We start from the raw sequence: 24,093 nt of genomic DNA, 5'->3' as shown, positions 1-24,093 counted from the left end.
AAGGAAAAAAGGACTATTGAATGTATATTATATTCACTGAGGGTGACAAATATACTCATTAAAGACAACATCCTATTAAAAAAAGGGACGGATTAAAGTTGTTTTGGTTTTCTTGCGTGACGCAAATATCTAATTATGACTTTGTGTAACTCAGAATACCGGACAAGTCATCCATGTGTTCTGATGTGTTGCTGTAAACGTCATGCCAGCTGGGCTGCTCTGTGCTATCTGTATTTAAACTCTTAAGAACCTGACCTTCAGGACACTCTTCCTGACGGGAGCCGTTTGCGCAGTCACCTCAAAGACAGCCTTCCTTGCAAGTACTACTTATTGACTAATCTCCCATGACACGTGTAAACTATGTGTCATTGAGAACTAGAAACAGTTTAACAAAATCCACACTTAACTGATACTGTACATGTGATTGCACTACCTAATATTTTACATAGTGAACTACATTATATATAATATTGATTCTTTTAAACATCTTGGTCTTTGGATGAACCCTGAACTCTCCTTTAAGCCTGATATTGATTTTATTCTTAAAAGAACATATTGATGTCTGACCTCACTTTTTTATTATTCAATTAATTGTTTTACATTTAAAGTAAGGGAAATAATAATTTCTCAGTTGATACTACCCATTATTGGTTATGCAGAAATCGTCCATCAGAACACCTCTGTATTTAGTTATCTATGTAGATTTGTAATGAGGTGTCAATATAGAACTCATCACCTTTCCTATATGAATCACTTAACTGGTTGCAGCCTAAATCTAAAAAGGCAGTTTCACTGGGTTCAATTCATCTTTAAATGTGTTTACTTTAATTGTTCCTCCTATTTGAAAGTTTTTGGTTCCATATCGTTCTTCATATCTACTCAGACACATGCAATATCCCTTCTTTTTTGTACCTTAAATTTTCAAAGAAAGGTTGGTCGCAGGTCATTCCAATACAAAGCTCCATCTGACTGGAATAATCTTCCTCTTCTGCTTAGATCAGCTACCTCTTTCCGCTGCTTCTGGACTTTTTTATTTTCTCATCTAAAAACAACATGCTCATGGTTTTAATTTCCCAGTCAAACTACTCGAACTGTTCTTTATGCTGATGCAATTCGTTTAATTGATATATTTTTTATCCAGGTCATTGTGCCTATGTCTCTGTTGTTAATGCTTGTCATGTATTGCTGTTTGTGTTTGTATGTATGAGTTTTGTCATTTTGTCTTGTGTCTAGTTTTCCCTTGTGGAAACCCACCCTGCAAGCTATCAGAGCAAACATTATCGGCCATGTCCCTTATTTGATTTGGGTTCATACTCCTTCAACCCCAGTCAGTGTTACCTGAGAAATAACTATTTGCCAGAAACATCAGTTTTTCCTCATCCAAAAATCATTTTTTATCCTCAAATGTTAAAAACAAAAACTATGTAAGTATCTAAGCTAAGTAGTAAAAACCTGGATTATGTTAACAAAATATCAGTTTGATCATACATTTGTTATCACACTTTTTATAATACTAGGACCAGCTCTATACTGCTCTATAGCTCTATACTGCAAGAACAATGCAGTTTCTTTATTAACGTGTTCTCGACATGGGTTCTTAATCATCTCTATTTTAACACAAAATCATGCATATACCCACAAAATGTATATTTGGGACTATTAAAACATAAACATGAAACATTTAAATCAGTTGAAGCAGAATTTCTTCAACCGGCTTTTTAATTAGCTATAGCTGATGAAATCTGCCAGCGATGTTCACCATTCCAGACAAAATCAATGGTGGCTGGCCAGAAAACGCAATATTAAACAACAAATGGTCAAATACTGTGCCCACAGGCAAAGGAGGCAGAAATTAAGGGTGTGGAGATCTGACTTAGATGTAGGGGACTGGAACACATCTCATGTCACAGAACAGCAATTAAAATTTGCATTTTAATTGACTGTAACAATGATTTTCCCTAACCCTAACCTTGTGCAAATATTGCAGGATGCCCCAATATTTCTTGCCTTTGTAAAAAATGTCACAAAATCTAATTAACTGTCTTTCTGAATACTCTCTAGCTCTGCAAATGTGCATTGCAAAGCCAGAGAAGAAATGGCTTCTTTTGAGTTATTATACCTTAGATATATTTTGATGAAGTAGATAATCTAATTCAGTTTTATAACAGTGTTCATATCAGCCATGCACATCCATGTGCTTTCCTTTGAGCTATTATATTGAGTCTGTTAGAGCTCATTTTCCATTAGTCAGGAATAGAGTTCTCTAAAATTGAATAAAACAATTGTATTCAATACCCGTCATTAAAAATTCACACTGCATACTTGTTACTGAGGAGCAGACACAAGGAATTAGACTTTTGGAGAGTGTAGGAGCCATTATGTGATTAAATTACCATTGATAATTATGCTATCTGGTGCTTTTAGCCTGGATGGTTGCCTGGATAAACAGGCCGCCTCTTCCAACAGGGACGTGCATGTTCTGTATTGTGCCATTATTTTTTCAAATTGCTGTTTTAGACAGTACTTTGAGTATCATTTGGGAGCAGGATAGAGACATGGTATCTTCAGACTGCCACTTTGCCCTTTTATGTTTATGATTTTGATGAGTTTATAAGTTGTCTGCATGCGTGGTATTGATTATGTTATATTGCCAGAACCACCAGCTCAGGGTGATTGAGTCATGTATTGAAGTGAAGTATTGGGTCCAGAAAATCTGTTTTAGCTCAAATGTTTTTTATGAGGAAAATCAATGATCCTTTTCATTTCTGTGTTGACATCATAAAAAACTCAATAAATCACATTTTAAGGTTTTGACGTGGCTGAGGTTGAGGGGTATTTGAATTTAAGATGGCAATCATTTCTTGTTGTAATTACATATTAAATCAAACAGTGCCTCGAAGCCGTCAAACTCAGTCGATGCGTTTCTCCCTGCATAGTTTACAAAACAACTCACCTTCAGGAAAATGAGCTGAAGTGTATTCAGCTCAGACAGAGTAATAAAACTTCCCATGCTGATCAACACACTCTTGGTTTATAACTCACAAGCCTTGATAACAAAGGCTGCGGAGGACATCCAAATTGATGGGGTTGGTTTGTCTTGTTGGGAAGAAAAGACCATTGTCTAAAAAAGTTGATTCAAATGTCACCCAGGGTGACGATAAATCACATCTAACACACCAAACCTCCATTTGTCTCTATTTGCTTGTAAGCCAGTGATTTGTAGTAGGCTCCATTTTTGTCAGCTCATACCTAAGTGGGCTATAGTCTGTCTAAGCTTGGAGACTTCTTGTTGTCTCAACCATAAGTTTGATTGGTTATGTCTTTTTAAGTTAATCCTTCCTGAGATCATGTTCATCTTTTGGTGCTTGAAGTCAAAATACACTTAGATAACGGGAGCACTTGTTTAATTTTTCACAGTTTTTAGGGTCCAATCAAAGCCTTACATGAAAGCATTGTAATAGGCCACAGCAGTGAATGCATAAATAATAAAGTAGTTGTTAGATATTAAATTCCAAATCCAGCTGCCACATGATTAGAAAACAAACATACATTGGTAACAGTGACACGGTCTGCTGCTTGAGGACACAATACCACTCTGAAGATATGCAAATGATCACTTCGAGGTCAAGAACTTGGGCAATTTACATTTAAAATGGCCACTGGCAAAACAAATCAATTTCCATCTTCTACACCTCTACGTATCAGGTGAGCAATGTAAAAAATGTATTGCTGACAGACTGACTTACTAGGGGAATTGAGAGGTTTCTTCCTCTGTACGGAGAATGAGATGCAAAAAAAGTGACAGATATGGAGCAATAGATGAATAACTAAAACCCCCACAGTACTGGGTGCCAGGCAACAGATGCTGATAACTGCCTCAGATTAGGTCCTAGATTGTCGTCAGCTCCTGCCAAGACTGATGCTATATTTACTACTCCCTCTCTCCATCCCTCCTCTGATCGTGTCTGTGCCACCATGGTGTTTCATCTTCACATTATGTCTGGCATCTACGATAGAGCGCCAGGTGTGCAACAGAGATGGAACATTCATTCTGAATGCCAGAATACTTTCACTTAAACAGGGAATGATACAGCACAAGTAGGAAAGATTGAAGTTTTAAAATATTCATTCAAACTTTGATTGAGGCTGCAGGTGTTGGGGGTTGAATATGTCTTTTCCAGTTTTAAAAGGGAACTTTTGAAAAAAATTATTTTGATGGAACCTGGAACCGTTTTCACACAGCTAAAGGGACCCAGTCAACATGTACTTTTTTATGATGCTCCAATGTGCTGTGCTAAATATGGTTGTAAGGTTTAGACCTCGGATGTAGGAACTCATGTAAAGACAGGACACCTTTGGGAAGAGAGGCTATTGACTAAATGAAACCACACCAGTCAGCGATTATGTCAAGAGAGATAAGAAAGAGAGTGTGGGGGAAGATTGGTGTGAAAAAATACAAAAAACAAAAAGAAGTTGTGCTGACTCAACAATATTTTGACTCAAAAGTTTTCCTTTTGAACAGGATTTGTAGGACTGCAGGGGTGTCAGTGTTAAATAATTTTCATTAACAAATGATGATTTAGAAGAAATATTTAGAAGAAATATTCAAAACAGTGGTGAAGAAAGTCAATGATTCAATATAAAAATGCTCCATTACAAGCAAAGGCCCTGCATCACTGAAGTTAAGTACATAAGTATTATACGTTATGATATATTTAATTTACTTTTTGATGATTTCAAGAAAACACAGATATGTTTTGCCAATTCCATCCTCCATCAACCTCAACAAATGTTCTGGTTTAACAGGCCACCCTGGAGCCATTCCTCATGAATTGCGAATTGGAGACGAGGACACACATGAGGACAGAGATCTCCACAGCATCCAGTCAGCAGGCTGAACGCGGCAGCTTAAATGAGGAGCCTGAAATAGAGATTCTCTAATGGGGCTGAGAAGGCTCTCTGTACCAGCGGCCTATCAGGAGCGACAACTCTCTGACTTTGGTCTCTGAATACCCTTGGAAAAGGGGGAAAAAAGTAACGCCATTATCAAATAGCACAAATATGCGGCATAACTTTTTGACTGGGGGGGTTCTCTGTTGTGGGAACTGTGCCAATTTACTGCTGACACACTTGGTATGTCTTGTAACTTCAAGCAGAATTGCTGTCCAACATATAGGAAGTGCACTGATTTCATTATTATTTTTTTTGCTCTCTTCCAACAGAAAGATTGCAGTGTTACATTTTATATCAATCAAAACATAACAGTAAAAGAGTTGGACTGTCCATTATGCTCATCCATGGTTAAAAGCCTGTATTTTCTGTACTATTATCTGCATGTATTTTGGGTGGCAAACCACTTTGATTACTGTAACTTTGACTTGTGTTGTGTGAGGATTGCACTCTGCTGGCAGCTATTATGTATTACAGGTCTTGACTGCCTTGGATTCCATGCTTCATTGTATTTGTCATATATAAGTAAACAAAGAGTCAACGAAGCAATAAATGGTTAGCTCAGCAACAATTAAAAAAGGACATTAATAAGGCAGAAAGACAATAATAAGGTACAATTGCATTAATAAAAAAACAACAAGATCAAGTGGCAATAAGTGGAAAGATGGGATGACATACGTTTTCAACAGTATTGCTCAAATGCAGTGATAAAAAGGAACAAGATATGGAATAGTGCATTTTTATGTAAACCAGGTCAACAACACAGTGAATGCCTCTTGGATCACATAGCATCTGGAGCTCTGTGCCTCAAGGCTGACAACAACAATAAAGAAAATCCACATTTGACTTTGTGTTGTTTCCTTAGTGCTGCTAATAAGAGACAGGAATTGTGGGAAGTCTGTTTCTGTGACTTCAGAAACAAACAGTATGGTACCGTAATACCTCCAACTGTTCCTGTTCTCAAAGCTGACAGTGCTTTAAGTTTGAAGCTGGCTCTTATATTAGTTCCATCTTGTAATTTCCCAGGTGAACTCAGAAACCCACTGACATTTCTTCAACAGCACTCAGCCTTCCTGTTGCTCTGAAGACAACTTCCTACAGTGACTGCGCCACCAGATGGCAATAACACTGTAATCCCACAAATCCAAGAATCAATGCAAGAGATGCATTTGCTGGAATCATTAATAATATTTGGATCATATATATAAATGTTCAACAGCTGGTTTGTATGGTGACATTTATAACATGTAATGCATCTTTCATTATCTCTGTGAGATAAATTGACCTATTGAGTTTTCTTTTAATGCTGTCATGCCTCACTTTTTTGCACATCTTGTCTGCGTTACACACTATTTATAGTTAGGTTTATTTTATTGTTACTTCTTATTTGTGCAAAGTCATGTACCATATAGGACTGAATCTGTTTTTTTGTTTGTGAGTAAATGCTTTGGACAAGATGTATGTTGCTTTTCATATACAGTTACCAATTAATTCTTAGACTACGACACCCAGAGCATGATCAAATTCTGAAATGTGTTGTAAAATGCATTGTTATAGATTCAACTACCCAACAGTAGGTAGTGAACAACACTAAAATGCAGCTTATATGTTTATGCATTACCAATTTTCCAACAACGTGGTTAATTAAATATGTTAAATTATACTGTTGTTGTTGTTGTGTTAAATAATACTTTCAGTCTATTTTACTATACCAGTGAATAGTTTTAATAAGTGAAAGCATTTATACTCATTTACAATTTTTGAGTAGGCTATTATACAAAACACAACAGTATAATCCTAAAACATATTCATGCATCATCAAATTTCAAAGAAGTAGTCAATAGAAAGATACAGAACTATCAAAATAAGAGATGGAAACAAGACTAGTACAATACTGTATAAAAGTGAAATAAAGTCACTTAAGACCACAAACACACCATTAGTTATGTTTTATCATTTCGCCCAGCAAAACACATGTAAAGTCATAAAAAAAAGATGCTAAACGCCTTTACGTGCCAGTAAGTTCTTTAAGTAGAGACAGACACCCAAGAAATACTAAACAAAGAAATCCAACTAACGTCCAAGGGGTGGTACGTCACTGTCCCTGCCCCTTTTTCCAAAACCTCGTCTGTCATTGGTCAGCGCCCAGAGCTCGGCCTCGCCTATTGGCTGGCTCGACCATCAGTTAGAAGAGTGGCTTGGCCGCTAAATGTTCCGCTGTGTCGGCATCAGAAGACGCAAATCAAGTGAAACAAATCTCCTGACCGGAGAAAAAGTTCATGCTGGAGTTTTCAAAGACCTCAGAGGACCATATGAAGGTAAGAAGACCGCAGAAATAGTTTTTGCGTCGGCAGTGTGAAGCTGGAGACAGTAACTTGCCGTCTTTAACCGTGTTTTAGCCACTTTTGGTCTAACAGAGATATAGGAAAAAAAAGATGCAACTAGAAAAAGTAGTCATGGCCGAAGTGTTTTGAACCACATATTCTCCAGATTAAATACCTAGCAGATGTGCTTTGTTCGTGTAAAATTAACCGTAAGATGTATTCCTAAAACATATTTTATTGAAGCTGAAAGGCGACAGTGACCAGTCATCGCCTTTAGTCTGCTGATGACTGTTTGATCTTCACCAGAGTGGTGATTGAATTCATGTACAGTGGCTGCAGTTGTTAAATAACTAATTATTTACTCAGCAGTATCAACACTCTGGTTTAATTCATTCGTGCTTAAATGTGTTTTTTAAAGACTACGCTCCATCAAAAGCCAGTTTGAGGCTGAGCAAGCTCAGTAAGTAAGTAAGTAAGTGGCCTACACAGAAATTAGGTTGGCCACCAAATCCAATTTAAAATATCCAGACATGCTGTATCTGGTCAAGCCGCCCTGATTACCAGAACACGGAAATTGAGCAGACCTCTTAGGCTGTACTTCCCCTCAGTTGACCCCTATTTTGTGGGCCAAAGAGGTTTCACAGTCTGTGACATGTATTCATGCACATTGTATTCACCCCCCTTCCCTACCAGTTACCAGCTGGAGGATGATGTGACTGAAAAAGTTTCTCATAGGTTCACAATCAAGGAAAGTTGCTACACTCTACGTGTCGCCTATTCAAGACGATTTTGTTGGATTGTTATCTGAAATATTGTACCATCCTGGTCAGATGCGTAAATGAAGCCTGTTGGATGAGAGGTGAAACATCTTCCTAGACAAACAACCAAGTACAGTTGCTTTTTGACTTAAATTTGTTTGGGGATTGTGCACACTTTTGATGCAGCAGGTGACTTAGCAGCTGCCCCCAGACTAAGAAAAGTGGACTTTGATATGATTTGAGTGAAGGAAGTTAATTTTGCACCTCTACGGTTCTCATAAAGCGTCTCAAGCAGCTAATCAAAAACCGCGGGGCCTCTTTGAACGGGAGAAGAGCATATGTTTTTGCAGTAGAGTCTGTTATGTTTTTAATGAGTTTACTGTGTTGCAGACGAGGCACATGGTTGACCAGGCTTAAAACAAACACGGATAAAAAAGGATTATGGACACTGGGCTGTCGTCATCGAAAGTGGAGCTACTGTGTGGGAATATTTGAGTTTCCCATGCTGTTGCTTAGTGCTTGTGTACCCTCATGATTACTAACTCTTAACTCGAGGGATTATGTGAAATAATATTAAAATGATGAGGCTCTAAACAAGCGTGATGGCACATGTAGGCTCCTGCTGGGCCAGACATTTCTCATAACACAGCGCACACTCTTCACACAGTGATTACAGCGGCCTGTGAAATTAGCGAGCAGTCTGTAAAAGCAAAACCAAGGGAGGTGTGTAAACTGTAGTTTAATTAGCATTTTAGCCCCGTGGTTAAGCCACAGACCATGAGTGCTGGTGAAGGCAGAACTAAAACACTCTGTGCCTTCTTTGTGAGAGGACGCTGCTGTAGGGATTAGGCTGTGCAGTTCACAAGGGTCGCAGGCAGCTCATTCCTCTTCTCACTTCTGCATACTGCATAAGTGTCTCGTTATATTTAAAAGTGGCTTATTGTAAAAATCGAGGTTTTGTGTTTGATTATAAAGCAGGTTGTGTTGCTATATGGATTCTGTGAAAGAATCACAACACTCAATCCACTGCCTGTAGTTAGAAACGTTGTCTTTAAACAAGCCGTCAGGACTTCCATATGGTTGTGATGTCGAAAGTATACTACATATAGATAGAAATTCAAGCTACAGTGCAATGACAATGATGCCCTAAAGTTATTGATCCAGTTGCGATGACAGTGCTGAGACACTGAGAGGGCAGATGTAGACCTGGAAACACTGACCAATCAGGGAGAACTTGGATATTTCCGTAGGGGTGCTCAAAGAGACAGGCGCTAAAACGGAGCGTTTCAGACAGAGAGTGAATACAGTTAAATTCAGACAGACAGTATGAGAAGAATTATGTGATTTTAAAACATTAAAGCATGTAAACTTGACCTAGTATAAATAAACCAAAATACAAGTATGAACCTGAAAATTAGCATAAGATGGGACCTTTAAGTGCTGGTAATATGCATTTTGCTGTTCAGGTTTCTCTGATATGATTAAGGATGCCTGATAAATATTTTAGTTACATTCTAGAGAGCTCATAGCAGAGCCCTGCTCTGTTGAGTGAATTCTAGTTCAGGCGTGGATCACTGTCTAGCAAACAGCACTGAGTGAGATTTTTCAGATATTCCAGCCACATTTCAGAAGGAATATTTCTGTGATTCAAGCCAGAGTATACTTCTGTAATTAAGTAGTCAGTCAGTGCATCTCACAGCTGTCCTACACATTCCACATGATGATCTGAAAAGGATGCTTAGTGGAATAACATAATAACATCAACAGCTTTGATCTTATTTCAAAGAGGGGCCCGCATACGTTCTCTTGGCCAGAGTGCGGTTGGATGTTTGAGGTATGGACACCGCAGGGCTTGTCGGCAGAACCAACACAGCTGTGAGATTAGAGTGCAGAGACACTACAAAGGAACCACATCACTTTTCCAACACAAAATAACTAACTCACAAGAGCCATTATGAATGAACATGTAGTGGGAAAAACAAAGTGACTTAATATTGTTTTCAACACTAAATATAAAAGTTAAGCTCAATCAGCTTAAAGTATTGAGACAGATGATGGAACAGTTTGGATGCTGGAAGCTGACTGTTTGATATGTGATCCATCTGTGCCTGATGAACATGTCAGCTTGTATTGTCGCCATGTTTGTGTCACATCATTGTGATGAAATATCAAGCACCTACTAGGAAAATGAAATGAGCTTTGAAAAAGAAAAGAAGAACAGTTCACTCCTGTTGTTTAAGATGACTGGTAACACATTTATTCATTTATTTTTCCAATGGTAGATTAAATGTAATATCCCCACATTTTTCTGCTATACCGTACACCTTGACTAGGTTACTTATGTAGTGCACATTCGAACTGCACCCATAATAAACTCTGATATCTTTTCATACAGGAGAAACAGGTTACTACATCTTTTGTAAACTGGTTCCATGCTGCAAAATAACCCCATCCGAAGATAACAACCACATATTCACATAAAACTCATAAATCAGTGGGCTGGGTGAAATAGATCAGATGTTTGTCTGGATATCTGATTGGGGGGAATTGGAAAACACAGCTTTGTTTCTAGATGAAATTAAATAACTGAGAAATGACTGTGGGAAATCAGTTTACTTTACTAGTTAAGTATATAGCTAACTTTCTATTTTGGAGTTGAATAATAATCTAAGAAGAATAGATATGAACAATATAAACTACCATATGTCTGTTTTCATCAATTTTAAGAAAAAGTCTCCTCTCTTTAATCTTTTTCCCTCACAGTCCAAGCTGAATATGGAGAGTTTAACCAAGCCAGAGCTACTGATGCTTTTCAGCATCCTGGAAGGAGAGCTTGAGGCCCGGGACCTGGTAATTGATGCCCTAAAGGTATCTATCAATATAGCTGGTAACATAATTATAATGTTTAAATCATTCTCTGCACAAAATCTGTCCTTTTAATTTCAAACACTCACCCATCCACATTTGAAAATTGGCTGTATAAAAGTCTAGTTTTAGTCGACTAAAAGTCTGAGCATTTTAGTCTAGTTTTAGTCGACGAAAACTTATGACATTTTAGTCTAGTTTTAGTCGACGAAAACTTATGACATTTTAGTCTAGTTTTAGTCGACGAAAACTTATGACATTTTAGTCTAGTTTTAGTCAAATAATATTAGTCTCTTAGTAATGCAATTATATTTAATCAATATAATAAAAGTACCTAGTAGTATTGACGAAACCAACATTTGATTTTAGCCAAACCCATGCAGATATCTTTAGTTTACATGCATGTACGGGTCTAGAATAAGTAATCCAATTTATGTTGATGCTAAATTCAGTTCAGTGTGATTTGCTCTGTGAAATACAAAACTAGTGAAAGTATTTGGCCAACAAGGGGAAGTTTAGTGCACTTATAGAGTGAGTCAGTCAGGTAGGAACTAAAAACCCACACACAAACACACACACACAGAGACACACACGCTAGCCACACGCACACACACACAGACACACACGCACGCTATTCTCACACACACACACACGCACGCTATTCTCACACACACACACACACACACACACACACACACACACACACACACACACACACACACACACACACACACACACACACACACACACACACACACACACACATTCTCAGCTCCAGTGGCTAACATCTAAAGCTAGCGATAAACCCGACATATTAACCGTAGGCTCATGTCGCATGAGCTTAATAAAACAGAAAGTATCGTTACGTTATGTCTTGACTTACCTAAATGTCATTATGGGATGCCCTGAGGTGTCTCTTAAGATCCGTGGTGTTTTTTCCTGTGATTTTTGTGGCTGCATTTCTTTCTTTTTCCACAACACATCCCGTTTTCCTTTCCATGTCTATGTAATGAAAGTGTTTCTTCTTTTCCTCTCAAACACGACCCCCGGCTGGTGTCACACTTTGTTCTCATGTCTCTTTAATTGTCGTTAACGCTAACCCTAACGTTAACACTGACCAACAGCAGCGGCATCTTCTGAATCTAAATAATGCGCTTGTGGGGATTGAGGAAGTGACGTCGCCCAGATGCGAAACTGGGAGAGAAACTTCAAAATAATAATAATAATAATAACGTGACTAAACGAGACGAAATAACGTTGTTTCGTCAACGAAAATGAAGAGACATTTCGTCTCGTTTTTTATTCGTCAGCAAAATTGCATTATATATCTCGTCTTAGTTATCGTCACATGCCCAGCATTTTCGTTTCGTCTCGTCTAGTTTTCGTCACGTGATAGAGGTTCGTTGACGACAATATTTCGTCATCATTTTCGTTGACGAAAGCAACACTATAAGTAACCCTGTTCAATGCAGTCATTTCTTATTAAAAAGTTCACTGTATGGAAATGAAGAAGTCATGTGTCTGTGAAGCTAATATTCCTCTGGATCTATTGAATTTGCTTGCGGAAAACTATTCTATGTCTCTAGAGAAAGCAGTCTTTTGGGACATTGTCTCAGAAGTCATCTTTTCATAAGTTTAGATGAGAAGACACATCCCAGTGAACTTGGACTTATACTCAGTTAGAAATAGACACAATGTGCACACACACACACATACAGTTTAACATTGAGCAGTTAGTTCCAACCTCAAGGTGTCTTACTTGGGCAGGATTAATGCTGCATTTCAATTAAAGGATTGTGAGGCTATTTTCCCACACTGTCTTTTGTTGTGCTGTGTCCAGCAGGCCAACACATTCAAGCTTTCAGTCACTATTTAACAGACATTTTTCCTTTAAAACAGCTATGAACTCACTTAAGTAACACTGTGTCATCGTGACGCTGTTAAAAACAACACAAACCTAAAATAAGCAGTGACTAAGCAACTTAATGATGGAGCATTTTCTGCAAAATATGCCCCAACCTTTCCGAGACCTGCAACACTGCAGGCTTTATTCTCACTGTTAATATTTGAACTTCACAGCCTTAGTCTCTTGGAATGCTTCCCTGGTGTAAAATGCACCATTGAAAGAACAAACTAGAGAAGCAGCCAGTGAACTAGAGAGCAACCATCTAGGAGAGCCTACTGCTGAATGTTCATGTGTTGTGTCTAGACCACATTCCTACATCTCTCCTGGGATCTGGCCATCTAAGGCAAGAAGAGCTGCAGTACGCTGGGTGCCTGATGACTCAATGTGAGCGAGAGTAGTAGTGAACAAATAAACACTGGCCTTAACTGAAGCTTGAGGGGAATATGGCTGTGCTTCTTTCATGACTCCACCGGCACAAACTGTTAACCCATTCAGATCTGGGATTGGATCAATGCTGCAGTGTTAACTGTTAAGGAGCTTTAGTTAAGGGTATAATCACTGACCTGTAGGTCATTAATTACAGGGAGTAAGTGAGGTAAACTGATTTCATCTCTCCAGCACAACATACATGTGCTGTTCCAAAGGAATAACCCAACTTCATACCTTTCTGCTATTCCAATCTACTGTTAGGAATTTGCCGATATGGAATCTTGGGTCTCGCCCGCACATGAAAGCAGATTGTTATCAGCAAAACATCACCCCATAATTCTTTTGATTTTTAGTTACTTTAGCAGCATAGCTCTTTAGAAGGCAGTGGTATTTGTCTGTTGTTCCACCACTTGGGTCCAGACTGGTACATCTCAACAACTATTGGATGGATGGCCATGAACTTTTGTAAAGGCATTTGTGGTACCCAGAGGATGATACCGTGACTTTTCATCTAGCACTTTGATCAGGTCAAAGTTTACGCTTATCCAGTGAGGTATCTCAACAACCACTGGATTGGCACAAGAGTTTGTATAAAGATTAATTTTCCCCTGAGGATGAATACCAATGACTTTGGTGATCACCTGACTTTACCTCTAGCGCCAGCACTAGGTTGACATTCTTGGCTTTAAATGACGAATAAATAGATAATTGCAATAACTTTTAATAACTTAAGGTCAAAATTTTAATTTGTCCAATGGTTTACAATCAAATACTGCAAAACAAATGACATTCCCCATCAGCCTGGTGCTCATCAAACGGCATGTTAGCATACTGTTTTTTAGCATTTGGCTTAAAGTATTGTCTTGACTAAGTAAATATTTACAGAACAAAGTCTTGTTCTAACAATAATATTGCACATGGACTTACAGTAATTAGAGAATTAGATCCGGTCATGTTGCTTATGTTAGTCCTAACTGACGTGTAACCGCTACACCGGGTGTCATGTGAGACATGTTTAGCTCAACCACAAATCGCCATGGTAATAACACCACTGCTCCACTCTTTGCTTTTCCTGTCTTTGCTCATCTGGTTAAAAGTACACTAAGTACACAAGTTTTCATGCTCAGTCTCCATTCTCACTGTTTTGTATTGTTATCAGTTATTTTCTACAGTAAGTAGTGTAGGTACAGGATGTGAGGTTAATCATGTGGTTTATCTGTGGTCCTCTATATTGAAATTTGGAAGAACTATCAATGGCATTCTAACTATCTGCTGTATTTTTCTCTTTGTGACTCACTTCTGCAGCTGCTCATGCTGTGGCTTTCAAAAGGAAGTTAGTCTCTGGCAATGCTCGTATTTGGCACACAGCTCTGCAGTGATCCAGTAGTCGCTGTGCGTTGGGAAAGGAATATGAGTCGTTAAGTACAAAGGGGACTCAAATGTTAAAATAAGCCTTTTAATTAACTGTCAAGTAACCATGGTGTGGTTGACTAGAGCTTCCAAATGGAAGAATTGAAACAGGATTACCCTGTGTGGTCTTTGGTAATGCACTGAAATAGGGAAAAATATATCCCTGTTTGCCTTGTTTCTAGCTTTGAGATGAATTAGCTGATTTGATTCAGTGTTAGTTACTGTAGCATCCACAATCATGTGCTTATGAAGGATAGTATTCTTCAGACATCCATTTACATGCTTAAGTATTCAGCAATCTGCCTAAGCAGCGATGAAATATATAGGACCCTAGGGTAAAGGGTTCATCTATCACTTACCCTCATTATACAGATCTTGTCGCCAACCTTGCACAACTGAAAGAGTCCAGGCATGTGTCAGCAAAAGATAAGCTGGACTGGAACCAGTGCAGCCAAGGCACAAAGACTTCCCAAGCAAAGGCACACAAGTTGCCAAGAACTGTAGCCAACAGACAGAAGCATGAATAATGGTTTACCTCCATTATTCATGCTTGTGATGTATAGCAGCCATGCACTCAATGTCTATGGGTAGTTTTCATGTACAGTATTATGAAAGGGCTAAGCTCTGGTAGATTTTGGTGTTAAGTATTAAGTAATGTTGGAAATGTGTTTCCTGCAATCCCACTTTTTCTAATTCACCCACCCGCTCTGCAGCAGTGGGGGATTAATGCAGAGGAAAACAGCCTCCCTTTGTGTTGTGAAAGTTTGTCTGTGCATTGAAGGGCCGGGAAGAGAGCTGAGAGAGACACAGAGTCTGTGTTTGAGTGAACTTGTGTAATAGGGGTCCTGTGAATTGGGGGAAAAAATGGCATTAAAAAGATTCATTGTGAAAAAGTCCCCAGATTTTATAAATAGTGTTTCAAAAATGTTTTCCTCTTGTATGAGCAATGGCTTACAAATTAAGTTTTTTACTGTTAGTATTGCATGCTAGTCCTGTAATGAAAGTCAGACTTGCAGATAAATATCCTTCAGCAACGTTAGTGTAAAGAATGTTAACCTGATCTAAACATATTTAATCTTCGACCGTAAAATGACACACACGTTCCTTGAGCAACGTTGGTGTAAAGAATGTTAACCTGATCTAAGCATTTTTAATCTTTGACCGTAAAATGACACATCAGAGCAGACAGTCATTGACGGGAAAAGGGATGGGCTGCCTGCCAAGTATTCAGACAGATTTCTCTTTGAAGATTCCTCTTCAAAACTCGATATCTACAGTTTTAGAAAAGAAAATAATGGGCAGTATAAAATTGTGCTCAAGGTATTCCATTTTTTAGCTTTAGTGTTTATATAAATCACAAGTATGCATTAAAAAATGATTTCCGAACTCCAGACAAACGTCATATTTTTTTTTAAGTCAATTAGATGTTAAACCTGTACTGAATATACATGTGTATACAGTGATGACAAAGACATCATAACATATCCTACATTGCACACAAGACTTTTGTTGAGGTGCTGTGTGGTCATTAGATCGTGCCCACATTTGAGAGGCATTTTTTAATTCTCCTGGGCATCCTGTGTTTTCCTGTTTCACCCCTATGCTGTTTGATCCGCCTTCACACAGTCCTCAGAGGACTGGATCAAATAACAGCAGCAAAGCCTTGCAGCCTTGCCCTCCTCTCTATGTGTCAGATGAACTAATATTGTTGAAGATGACAGTTATAAAGCCTGTGATCTGCTGTGGAATATTGCTTGAACTTCTCCGCAGCCATCGTTCCGCACTCACTGTATTTTTCATACTGGGTTAATAAACTCCAGTTGCTTAACATAGAGCTGTCTTTGTACGTAAAATGTCGGTCATTTCAGAATGTCTCATTCACCGCAGCAAATGTTTGACTTTCCAATAAATCATATGCAGTCCAGCAAAATTATAGGTAAATTAGGGACGTACCTGAGTACATGAGTTAATAAGCCGATCAGGTATTTGCCATGATGCGATTGATCCACATTACATCTAGTTTCTTTGTCAATGATTCTTCATATTCAGTACATCCTGTATCACTTACATGCATTAGAGTATGTCACAGTGGGTTTCACTGCAATCCCTCATGAAATCTTGCATAGAAAGGTTTTAAGAGGTCCACACAGTAAGGGTAAGGATTTGAAACTGAGGAAAAAGAAAGTACTGGTATCGGATCAGTACTTAGTATTGGCTGTTTGCGTGAACTTAGGTATCGGTATTGTTGTAGGACGAAGAAAAGGTTTGTGCATCCTGAGTAGAAATAGTCGTATGTCTATGCCGTTTAAGAAGGGCAATGGTATAACTGTGCTCAGCTGTAACTCCCCACACACAGTCAGCCCTTAAATGCTCTATAAGAACAGTGAATTGTCTGAATATTGCTCTGAAGGCCCATCCACACGCATGACTACACTTTTAACTTCAGATAATCTCAGAATCAGTCATCAGGAGCTATGTCCTCACCCTGCCAGAGATGATACTGTTCTCTCTAATCTTTTGATCCTCTTTTGTTGAAACTTCACGAAGATACATTGCCAGTTCCACCTCAGCCCTCCTTCTCCCCTCCCCCCTACCCCTCTCTCTCTCTCAGGCCCAAAGGCATCTACTGAACCTGAAATGTCTTGCTGCTATTCTTCCTTTGTCACGAGTTAAACAGAGAACGGGTCCGTCTTGGCCAAGGCCTAGTCCAGAGCAGCTGCCCTGCTAAAGATAGACAGACAGACACCATCTGTTGCTCCTTCCTCTTGCTAGCACTCTTTCTTGTGTATGTTTATGCATTTCCTCTTCTCGAGATGGTGATCATGGTGTGTGGAATGCAGCATTTTATTTCCACTTTAAATGTGAGACGAATGATAGCAACATGTTAACTTAAATCATAACTGTTAAGTCAGGTTTATTTATATAGTGCATTTCATACTATACAGGCATCAACTCAATGTGCTTAAAAATGAAGACCAAAATCATAGATGACAAAAACAAAAGAAAACAAAAGAACAAGAAGGTATCGCATAAAAACACCAGGGATTATAACTAACAACTAGGGTTACATATGACCAATAGAACAAGTACAACTGAGGCATACGGGAATCTCATAATAATGGTATTATAATAAGGTTCATAATTCATTTTGATGGGATTATGAATGTCTGTTCCAAATTTCATGCAAATCTATTGAAAATAGAATTTGACCTACTTGTGTTGCTAGAGAAATGGTCAGGGGATGGTTATTAGGATTAATCATCTGATAAAACGTGAATGCCTGTACCAAATTGCATGGCATTGCATCCAGTGTTTGGTGAGATATGTCAGTCTGGACCAACCAAGCGGCCATCATCCCTTAAGCCACGTCGCTATTTGCTCACATGGCTTAATGTCTCTTTCACATACAATAGTCAGCATCCAGTAACAACTGAGACTTAAGACAAGTCTGAGAAGCCAAAAAAGTGTTCCAAGAGTAGATTCACACACTAAAGCCAAGTTACAATCCCTCTGTAAAGAAGGGCATTCACGCAAAAGTATAAATAAGCCCAGCAATTCCATTCATGGACTCTCCCTGCCGCATAACGATACCAATTAATCAATGTTAATGTTAATCGGTGCTCCATCTCGCTCTTGTAATCTCTTCAGGCCCCGCGTAAAGAGTTATTTATCCAGGAGCGCTATGGTAGGTACAACCTCAGTGACCCCTTCCAGGCCTTGCAGAGAGACAGTGAGGCTGTCGGGGACCAGATCAAGGACCAAGGCTGTTCCTCCTCCACCTCCAACCCTCTGGTGGTTCTCAAACTGGTGGTGAGCCACTGCAGAAGGATGCAGGAGAAGATGTTGGCCCAACTGGCTGCAGCGGAAAGCCGGCACAGAAGGGTAGGTTTGAATGTGTGGTTATTAGGGGAGGCAGAGATAAGTTGGTTCCTTATGCATTAACAAAAAAAAACAGACACAAATAGAGAATGCAACCAGTAAAGTGCAATGAGGATTATTCTTTTATAAAACTGTACAGTATATAAAACTTCTGGTAACAAAAGCATGGTAAACAACTGTGATTAAATCATCCCTCTTCATGAAAACCTATTGTTTCCAAAAATGTTTTTTTCAAGAACAGCAGAATAACAAATTTAAAAAAGCATTGTTTTCAGCATGAATTATTTCTAAGAGGCACACACACACACACACACAGCCACACTCGCACACACAGACACATCTGTATGTACTTCACAGGTGCAGACGAACAGACACGAACCAAAAAAATAAAATACCTGCATGTCATATGTTTCCAGTTTTTCTTTTGTTTCATGTGAGCTTGAGGTTAGAGTGTGAACACACTAATATTTATAGACAATGATGTAACACAACACCTCACTGTCTCCTTTCATTATGAGTTAAACACATATGCAATGACAATATGCCTAAACTAAGTGACTGAAGCAGGTTTTAAATCCTTGCTTGCTGATGGTAATAATATGATGGACCCAAATCCAGCTTCAATATCAATGTTATGAGTATTTGAATACACAGACCACACAAACATTTGTTTTGTAGATTATATGAGACAGACGGTAAACCTCACAGTTGGAAATACAGCAAAGCCTAATATCAGAAAAGTAATTTAGGCCTTTTATTGTTTTGGTATATTTTTAAATGACAGTTGCAAATACTGATTCCCCATTTCATCTTTTGGAACTGTACGAACACAAAGCACTTAGTCATCTTAGGCTTTGTAAAACCACAGAGTAAAGACTATACTTTTCTCTGCAGGCGGGCTGGACAGGGTACTCATTTAGATGAGCTGAACTATGTTGCTGTTTAGCTTAACTACCATCAGAATTTTTGCTTACAATGTAGTAATCATATTGCTTCAAAAATAACTGTTGTTTTCCGTAATATGAAGCAGAACAAACTCCTGTAAAATCATTACATTCCTCACTCTCTGTCTCCCTGCTGTGTTTGCTTCAGGTCATTGCAGACCTGGAGGAGGAAAAGAGGAGGCATGCAGAGGACACAGCCGAGGGGGATGATGTCACTTACATCCTGGAGAAGGAGAGGGAGCGCTTACAACAACAGGTGCCCTCTAATTAAGTGTCATGGACTGCATTGTAAATATTTATCCAAAATGTTTTGTTTTAATCAAATAATAAGTGATTGTTAGAGTTTTAAATAACTGGTGTCAAGAGCTTTGAAGTAAACCATAACCATTCACACTGTTTTTGTAGCTGGAGTTTGAGCGGAACCAGGTCCGGCGACTGGAAAAAGAACAGCGTCGGATTACTGACCAGCTCGAAGAAGAACGGGCTCAGCACAAACAGCTTTCCTGCGCTTTGGCCAAAGAGTGCAAGTGGGCAAGCGCGAGAGCTCTGGAGGAGGGTCACCGCCTGACCGAGCTGAGCCGCAAACTTGACAAGGTATTAACATTTTGAATCCTAGCTAGGTTATTTATTTCCTTTTGTTGTTAGACATGTGGGGCCTGGATATATTTTTGCATTCTGGGTAAACGGACTGTTTTGTCAAACAGGAGAAGGAGGCTTGTCAGGCCTTTAGAAACGAGCTGGAGGATGAGAGGAAGAGGGCCCTGAGAATGGAGGCGAGGGTGGAGGAGCAGCTGGCCGAGTTTGACACAGAGCGAGAGCAGCTCCGCTCACGTTTGAAGAAGGAGGAAGCTCACTGCTGGCAGCTACAACAACAGGTGGGAACACTCAAACACATTCATCATGCAGGTGGCATAACTACCTCAAGTTATTTCATGTAATCCTGGTGCGCAAAGAAAATTAGCCTGCATTTTACAGCCAAATTTCTGCTTGAACTTAATCTTCTTCTCTCTCCATTTTGTGATTAGGTAGAAGAGCTGCAGACGAAGCTGGAGGAGGTGAACATGATGAGAGATGTTAGGGAGGCAGTTACAGCTCCAGTAGAGGCTGAAGGAAAAGAGTGGGCCACAAAAGTTCCTCCAGGAAACAGAGCAGTAGACATGATTGCAGTCCAGGACACTGAGGAGGACATAAACCAACAACCTGTGCAGCAAACAGTCAATGGTCACCACTGTACGATGGAGACCAACGCGTACTTCAGTCCAAACAATGCCCTCTCAGATAACATTTGTGTGCAGAATGGGAATGAAAATTCACAAATTGATAAAATCCAGACATCATTCTCGCCCTGCAGTGCCACCCCCTCTACTGTCCCTCCATCCTCCCCATGCACCTCGCCTGTCCTTGCCAACCGCACACCTGGTAGCCCAAGCCCTGGTAGCTACCAGTCTCCCTACCAGGCAGGAATCAACCAGCGCTTCCACGCCGCCCGTCATAAGTTCCAGGGTACCGTCGACACAGAGCCTCAGTCCCAGGTCGCACAGCCTGCTCCTTTCCTCTCACCAAAGGACGTTTCCCCTGTGACCAGCAGCTTGTCCCCAGAAGCCAACCCAGTCAAGCAGCTAGCCCGGAGCACAGTCACTCAAGTCCTGTCTCGCTTCACCACTGTACAGCAGAGCGCAACACCAAAGCTCGTAACACCGAACAATTCACCCTTCGGTACAGATTACCGCAGCCTGGCAGCGCCCTTGTCTCCAATCATCGGGAGGGCCACAGGACTTCCACAGGGGATCAGATCACCCACCATCCCCAGGGCAGACAGAGGCAACCCTCCACCCATCCCCCCAAAGAAGCCCGGTCTGTCCCAGGCCCCTCCCTCCCCAGCAGCAGTGCCCAGGTCTGCCAGCCACTTCTCTGACAGCACTCTCTCAGGCAGCTGTGGCCTCACCTCCAGTCAGGAGGGAGTCAAAGAACTGGAAATGGTGGTTTCTTCTAATTAACTGATAATTTGATTTGTCAATAAATGATTCAGCTGCTGCTCTGCTTGTGACACGATGGTTTAATCCACATCTCATAATTATGATTGCTGAGATATTGTTTTGTACATGACATGATTTATATCCTGTGCTTATTTGAACAGAGGTCCCTTCAAACACTGTTATAGTTATATTTATTATGTTTTAATTTTCTTTCTTTTTTTAGCGCTGAGGCACTATTTTAGGTAGTGGTTAAAGGGCTGGTAAATATGAAGAGTTACAATTGATAGTTTTAGTTCGAAATGTGCCAATACTGTATGTTGGGCACACCATACTGTTGCAGTGTATTAAGTCTTTTTTTTTTCAAAGAATACAAGTCAGTTTATCACCTGTAGGGGTATTTTTTCTCAATATGTTGCTTGTCATTCTATTAAAACAAATACTGTAATCTTCAGACCAAATGTATAAAAGCAGTCCTTGGAACAATGTATGTTATGATGTAGGTCTCATTTCAGTGTGCACTCATATGTACGTAGCTGTCATTTTTATAAAAATGTATAGTCTATTTTATAAATGCTCATTTTAGTTATTGATGTTTAATATTTTTACACAACAGATAATAATCAGTGTTTTACTGAGTTTTGTTCATGTATTACTTTAATGTTACATACTTATGTTAATCTTATAGACTCAGATTTTGCAGGCATCATTGTCTCTTAAAATGATTGATTCTGATCCATTTATAAGAAATCATCATAAAAACACTCAAGTATTTTATAGTCAACCCTGGCTTGATTTATTTCATAACACAACTGCCATGTTGGTTATCTCTACGTTTATCAGATTCTTTACAGTACTGTAAATGCTGAAAAGTGACAGATATAATAAATGAATCCCAAAGATTGACATGTATTCATATTGTGATTTATACTTTTAAAGCTGCTTACATTCTGCGACGTGGAAAGATTAGCTGTTGGGCTATTATTTTCTCAATTAATTAATTAAACATATGGTCTTTAAAATGTCAGAAAATGGTAAAAAGATGAAAAATGAAAAAAAATGCCTGTTATAAGGTCTCAAAGTCTAAAGTGATGGCAAAAAGGCATCACGTTGTCACATTTCAGAATCTGGAAGCAGGGAACTTTCGCATTTTTTAAAAAAAATAAACGATTAATTGTTAATCAGAATTGAATTAATTTACTGTTGATCAACTTATAAATCAACTGACGATTAATTTAGTGGAATACAAATAAATAACTTAATCTTTTATTTCACACTTAAGATTCTAAGCATTAGTGATGTTATTGATCTTGAGTATAACATCCCTGCCTAATAAAAATAAAGTGTATATTCAATTTATAATGAGAATTTAATTATAAATTTAAATCTAATAAAAATTGTCAACCTCATACATATTAATACATTCGTTAGAATAGAAAATGTCTTCCAATAGATTTACACATTGGTTACACCAATTTGTTTGTCTCTTCATGATTAGTGGACAAATTCCACTAATGTAGTATTTTGCAGTAAGGATACACAGTGCTTATAGTGCTGTACATTCAGTGAATGTCCTCTAGAGGTCAGTATTTGGTAAGAATCTTACAGCAGGCTGGGAAATGCAGAGCTTCCCAAGTAATATCACTCCTCAGATATTTGACATTGACTACAGTTTCTCTCATGTTAAAAATAAACTGGATCCTTTTGTTTTAATCTGTAATATTTAGTAGATCGTATCAATGACACATGATCTGTTAGGACCATAAAATACAACTGTCAAATGCAGCAATAAGTAAGCAATAAACCATGTTTATACACTGTATTATTTTATACTGTGGATTTATTTGAATCAGAAATTTCTGAAAATTACATGTTCATAAGTTTCCATCTTAAATTAAATAGAATCAATAGTTAGTAATGAAACATTCAATGGAGATGCTATGAAGATTACAGACAGCATATATAAACAAAAGATATTTCTTCATTTGTGTGTATGTGGTCTTTGACTGGATTTGGATTTTGAAATAAGGAATCTCAACTTTTGCTCCTGTTGAGTTGCAAAGATAAGTTATGAAACCCTTAAGTGGACTGAACCATTTGTTATTTTGCACCCTGTGTTGCTTCAACTATAAACACTGCTCTAGTGGTATGTTGCTTAAGTGATGCAGCTTCAGAGAGAAACTGGGCGAGGTTGATGAATTTTAAAAATTGTGTAAGTGCACAGAAAGGCGCTTTTACTTGACAAATATTGTCTCTGTGTTCTATAATGTCGCGCAGTACATATATACAGTGACTCTGTCTCCCTCATACACACAGACACTTTCAGTCAGTGTGACCTGACATCATGACCAGCAGATGCAGCGCACATGCTGACTGGGCTCTCCGTCACACTAAATCCCCTTCTTGGTTGTTGGGGAAGGGTTGGCTGGTTAACGGGACGGGTCATCTCTTCTCCGCTCAGCTCACCTAATTAACATTCCAGTGTAGGACAGCAGGACCGCATCCCAAATCCAGCACAGGCATGCCCGGTCCTCCAGCAAAGCCCCATCTTTCTCAGCCTCCATAAACACAGGCTCAGGTTGATGAGCTGTGAGGGGCCATGTCCTGCCAGTATGGCTGCTCATGCTACTCAGACAATCCACAACATGAGCAGAA

At 39.1% G+C, this 24,093-nt stretch overlaps 1 protein-coding gene across 2 annotated transcripts; it reads left to right on the top strand.

Moving 5' to 3' along the window:
* The first annotated feature begins 7,180 nt into the window (after nucleotides 1-7,180).
* LOC310966121 (CTTNBP2 N-terminal-like protein) lies at nucleotides 7,181-21,602 on the top strand. Of its 2 annotated transcripts, XM_083939941.1 has the most exons (7): nucleotides 7,181-7,268; nucleotides 10,796-10,900; nucleotides 18,291-18,524; nucleotides 19,614-19,721; nucleotides 19,871-20,059; nucleotides 20,170-20,340; nucleotides 20,491-21,602. In XM_083939941.1, the coding sequence occupies exons 1-7, from the start codon at nucleotides 7,230-7,232 to the stop codon at nucleotides 21,460-21,462; spliced, it is 1,818 nt and encodes a 605-aa protein (XP_083796067.1). In that variant the 5' UTR covers nucleotides 7,181-7,229; the 3' UTR covers nucleotides 21,463-21,602. The 2 variants fall into 2 exon arrangements, with proteins under 2 accessions (XP_083796067.1, XP_083796068.1); XM_083939942.1 differs by lacking the exon at nucleotides 10,796-10,900 and having other exon boundaries at nucleotides 7,227-7,268.
* The last annotated feature ends 2,491 nt before the right edge of the window (nucleotides 21,603-24,093 follow it).

The sequence above is a fragment of the Echiichthys vipera genome (genome assembly GCF_963691815.1).
Source record: "Echiichthys vipera genome assembly, chromosome: X".
NCBI classification, from domain to species: domain Eukaryota; kingdom Metazoa; phylum Chordata; class Actinopteri; order Perciformes; family Trachinidae; genus Echiichthys; species Echiichthys vipera.
Note: the sequence above shows the minus strand (reverse complement) of the source record. Positions and strands in the feature narration are given on the sequence as shown.

Coding starts and splice junctions, on each gene's coding strand:
- LOC310966121 (XM_083939941.1), top strand. CDS start 7,230: ATGCTGGAGTTTTCAAAGACCTCAGAGGACCATATGAAG. Junction 18,525..19,613: donor CGGAAAGCCGGCACAGAAGG/GTAGGTTTGAAT, acceptor TGTTTGCTTCAG/GTCATTGCAGACCTGGAGGA. Junction 19,722..19,870: donor GGGAGCGCTTACAACAACAG/GTGCCCTCTAAT, acceptor CTGTTTTTGTAG/CTGGAGTTTGAGCGGAACCA.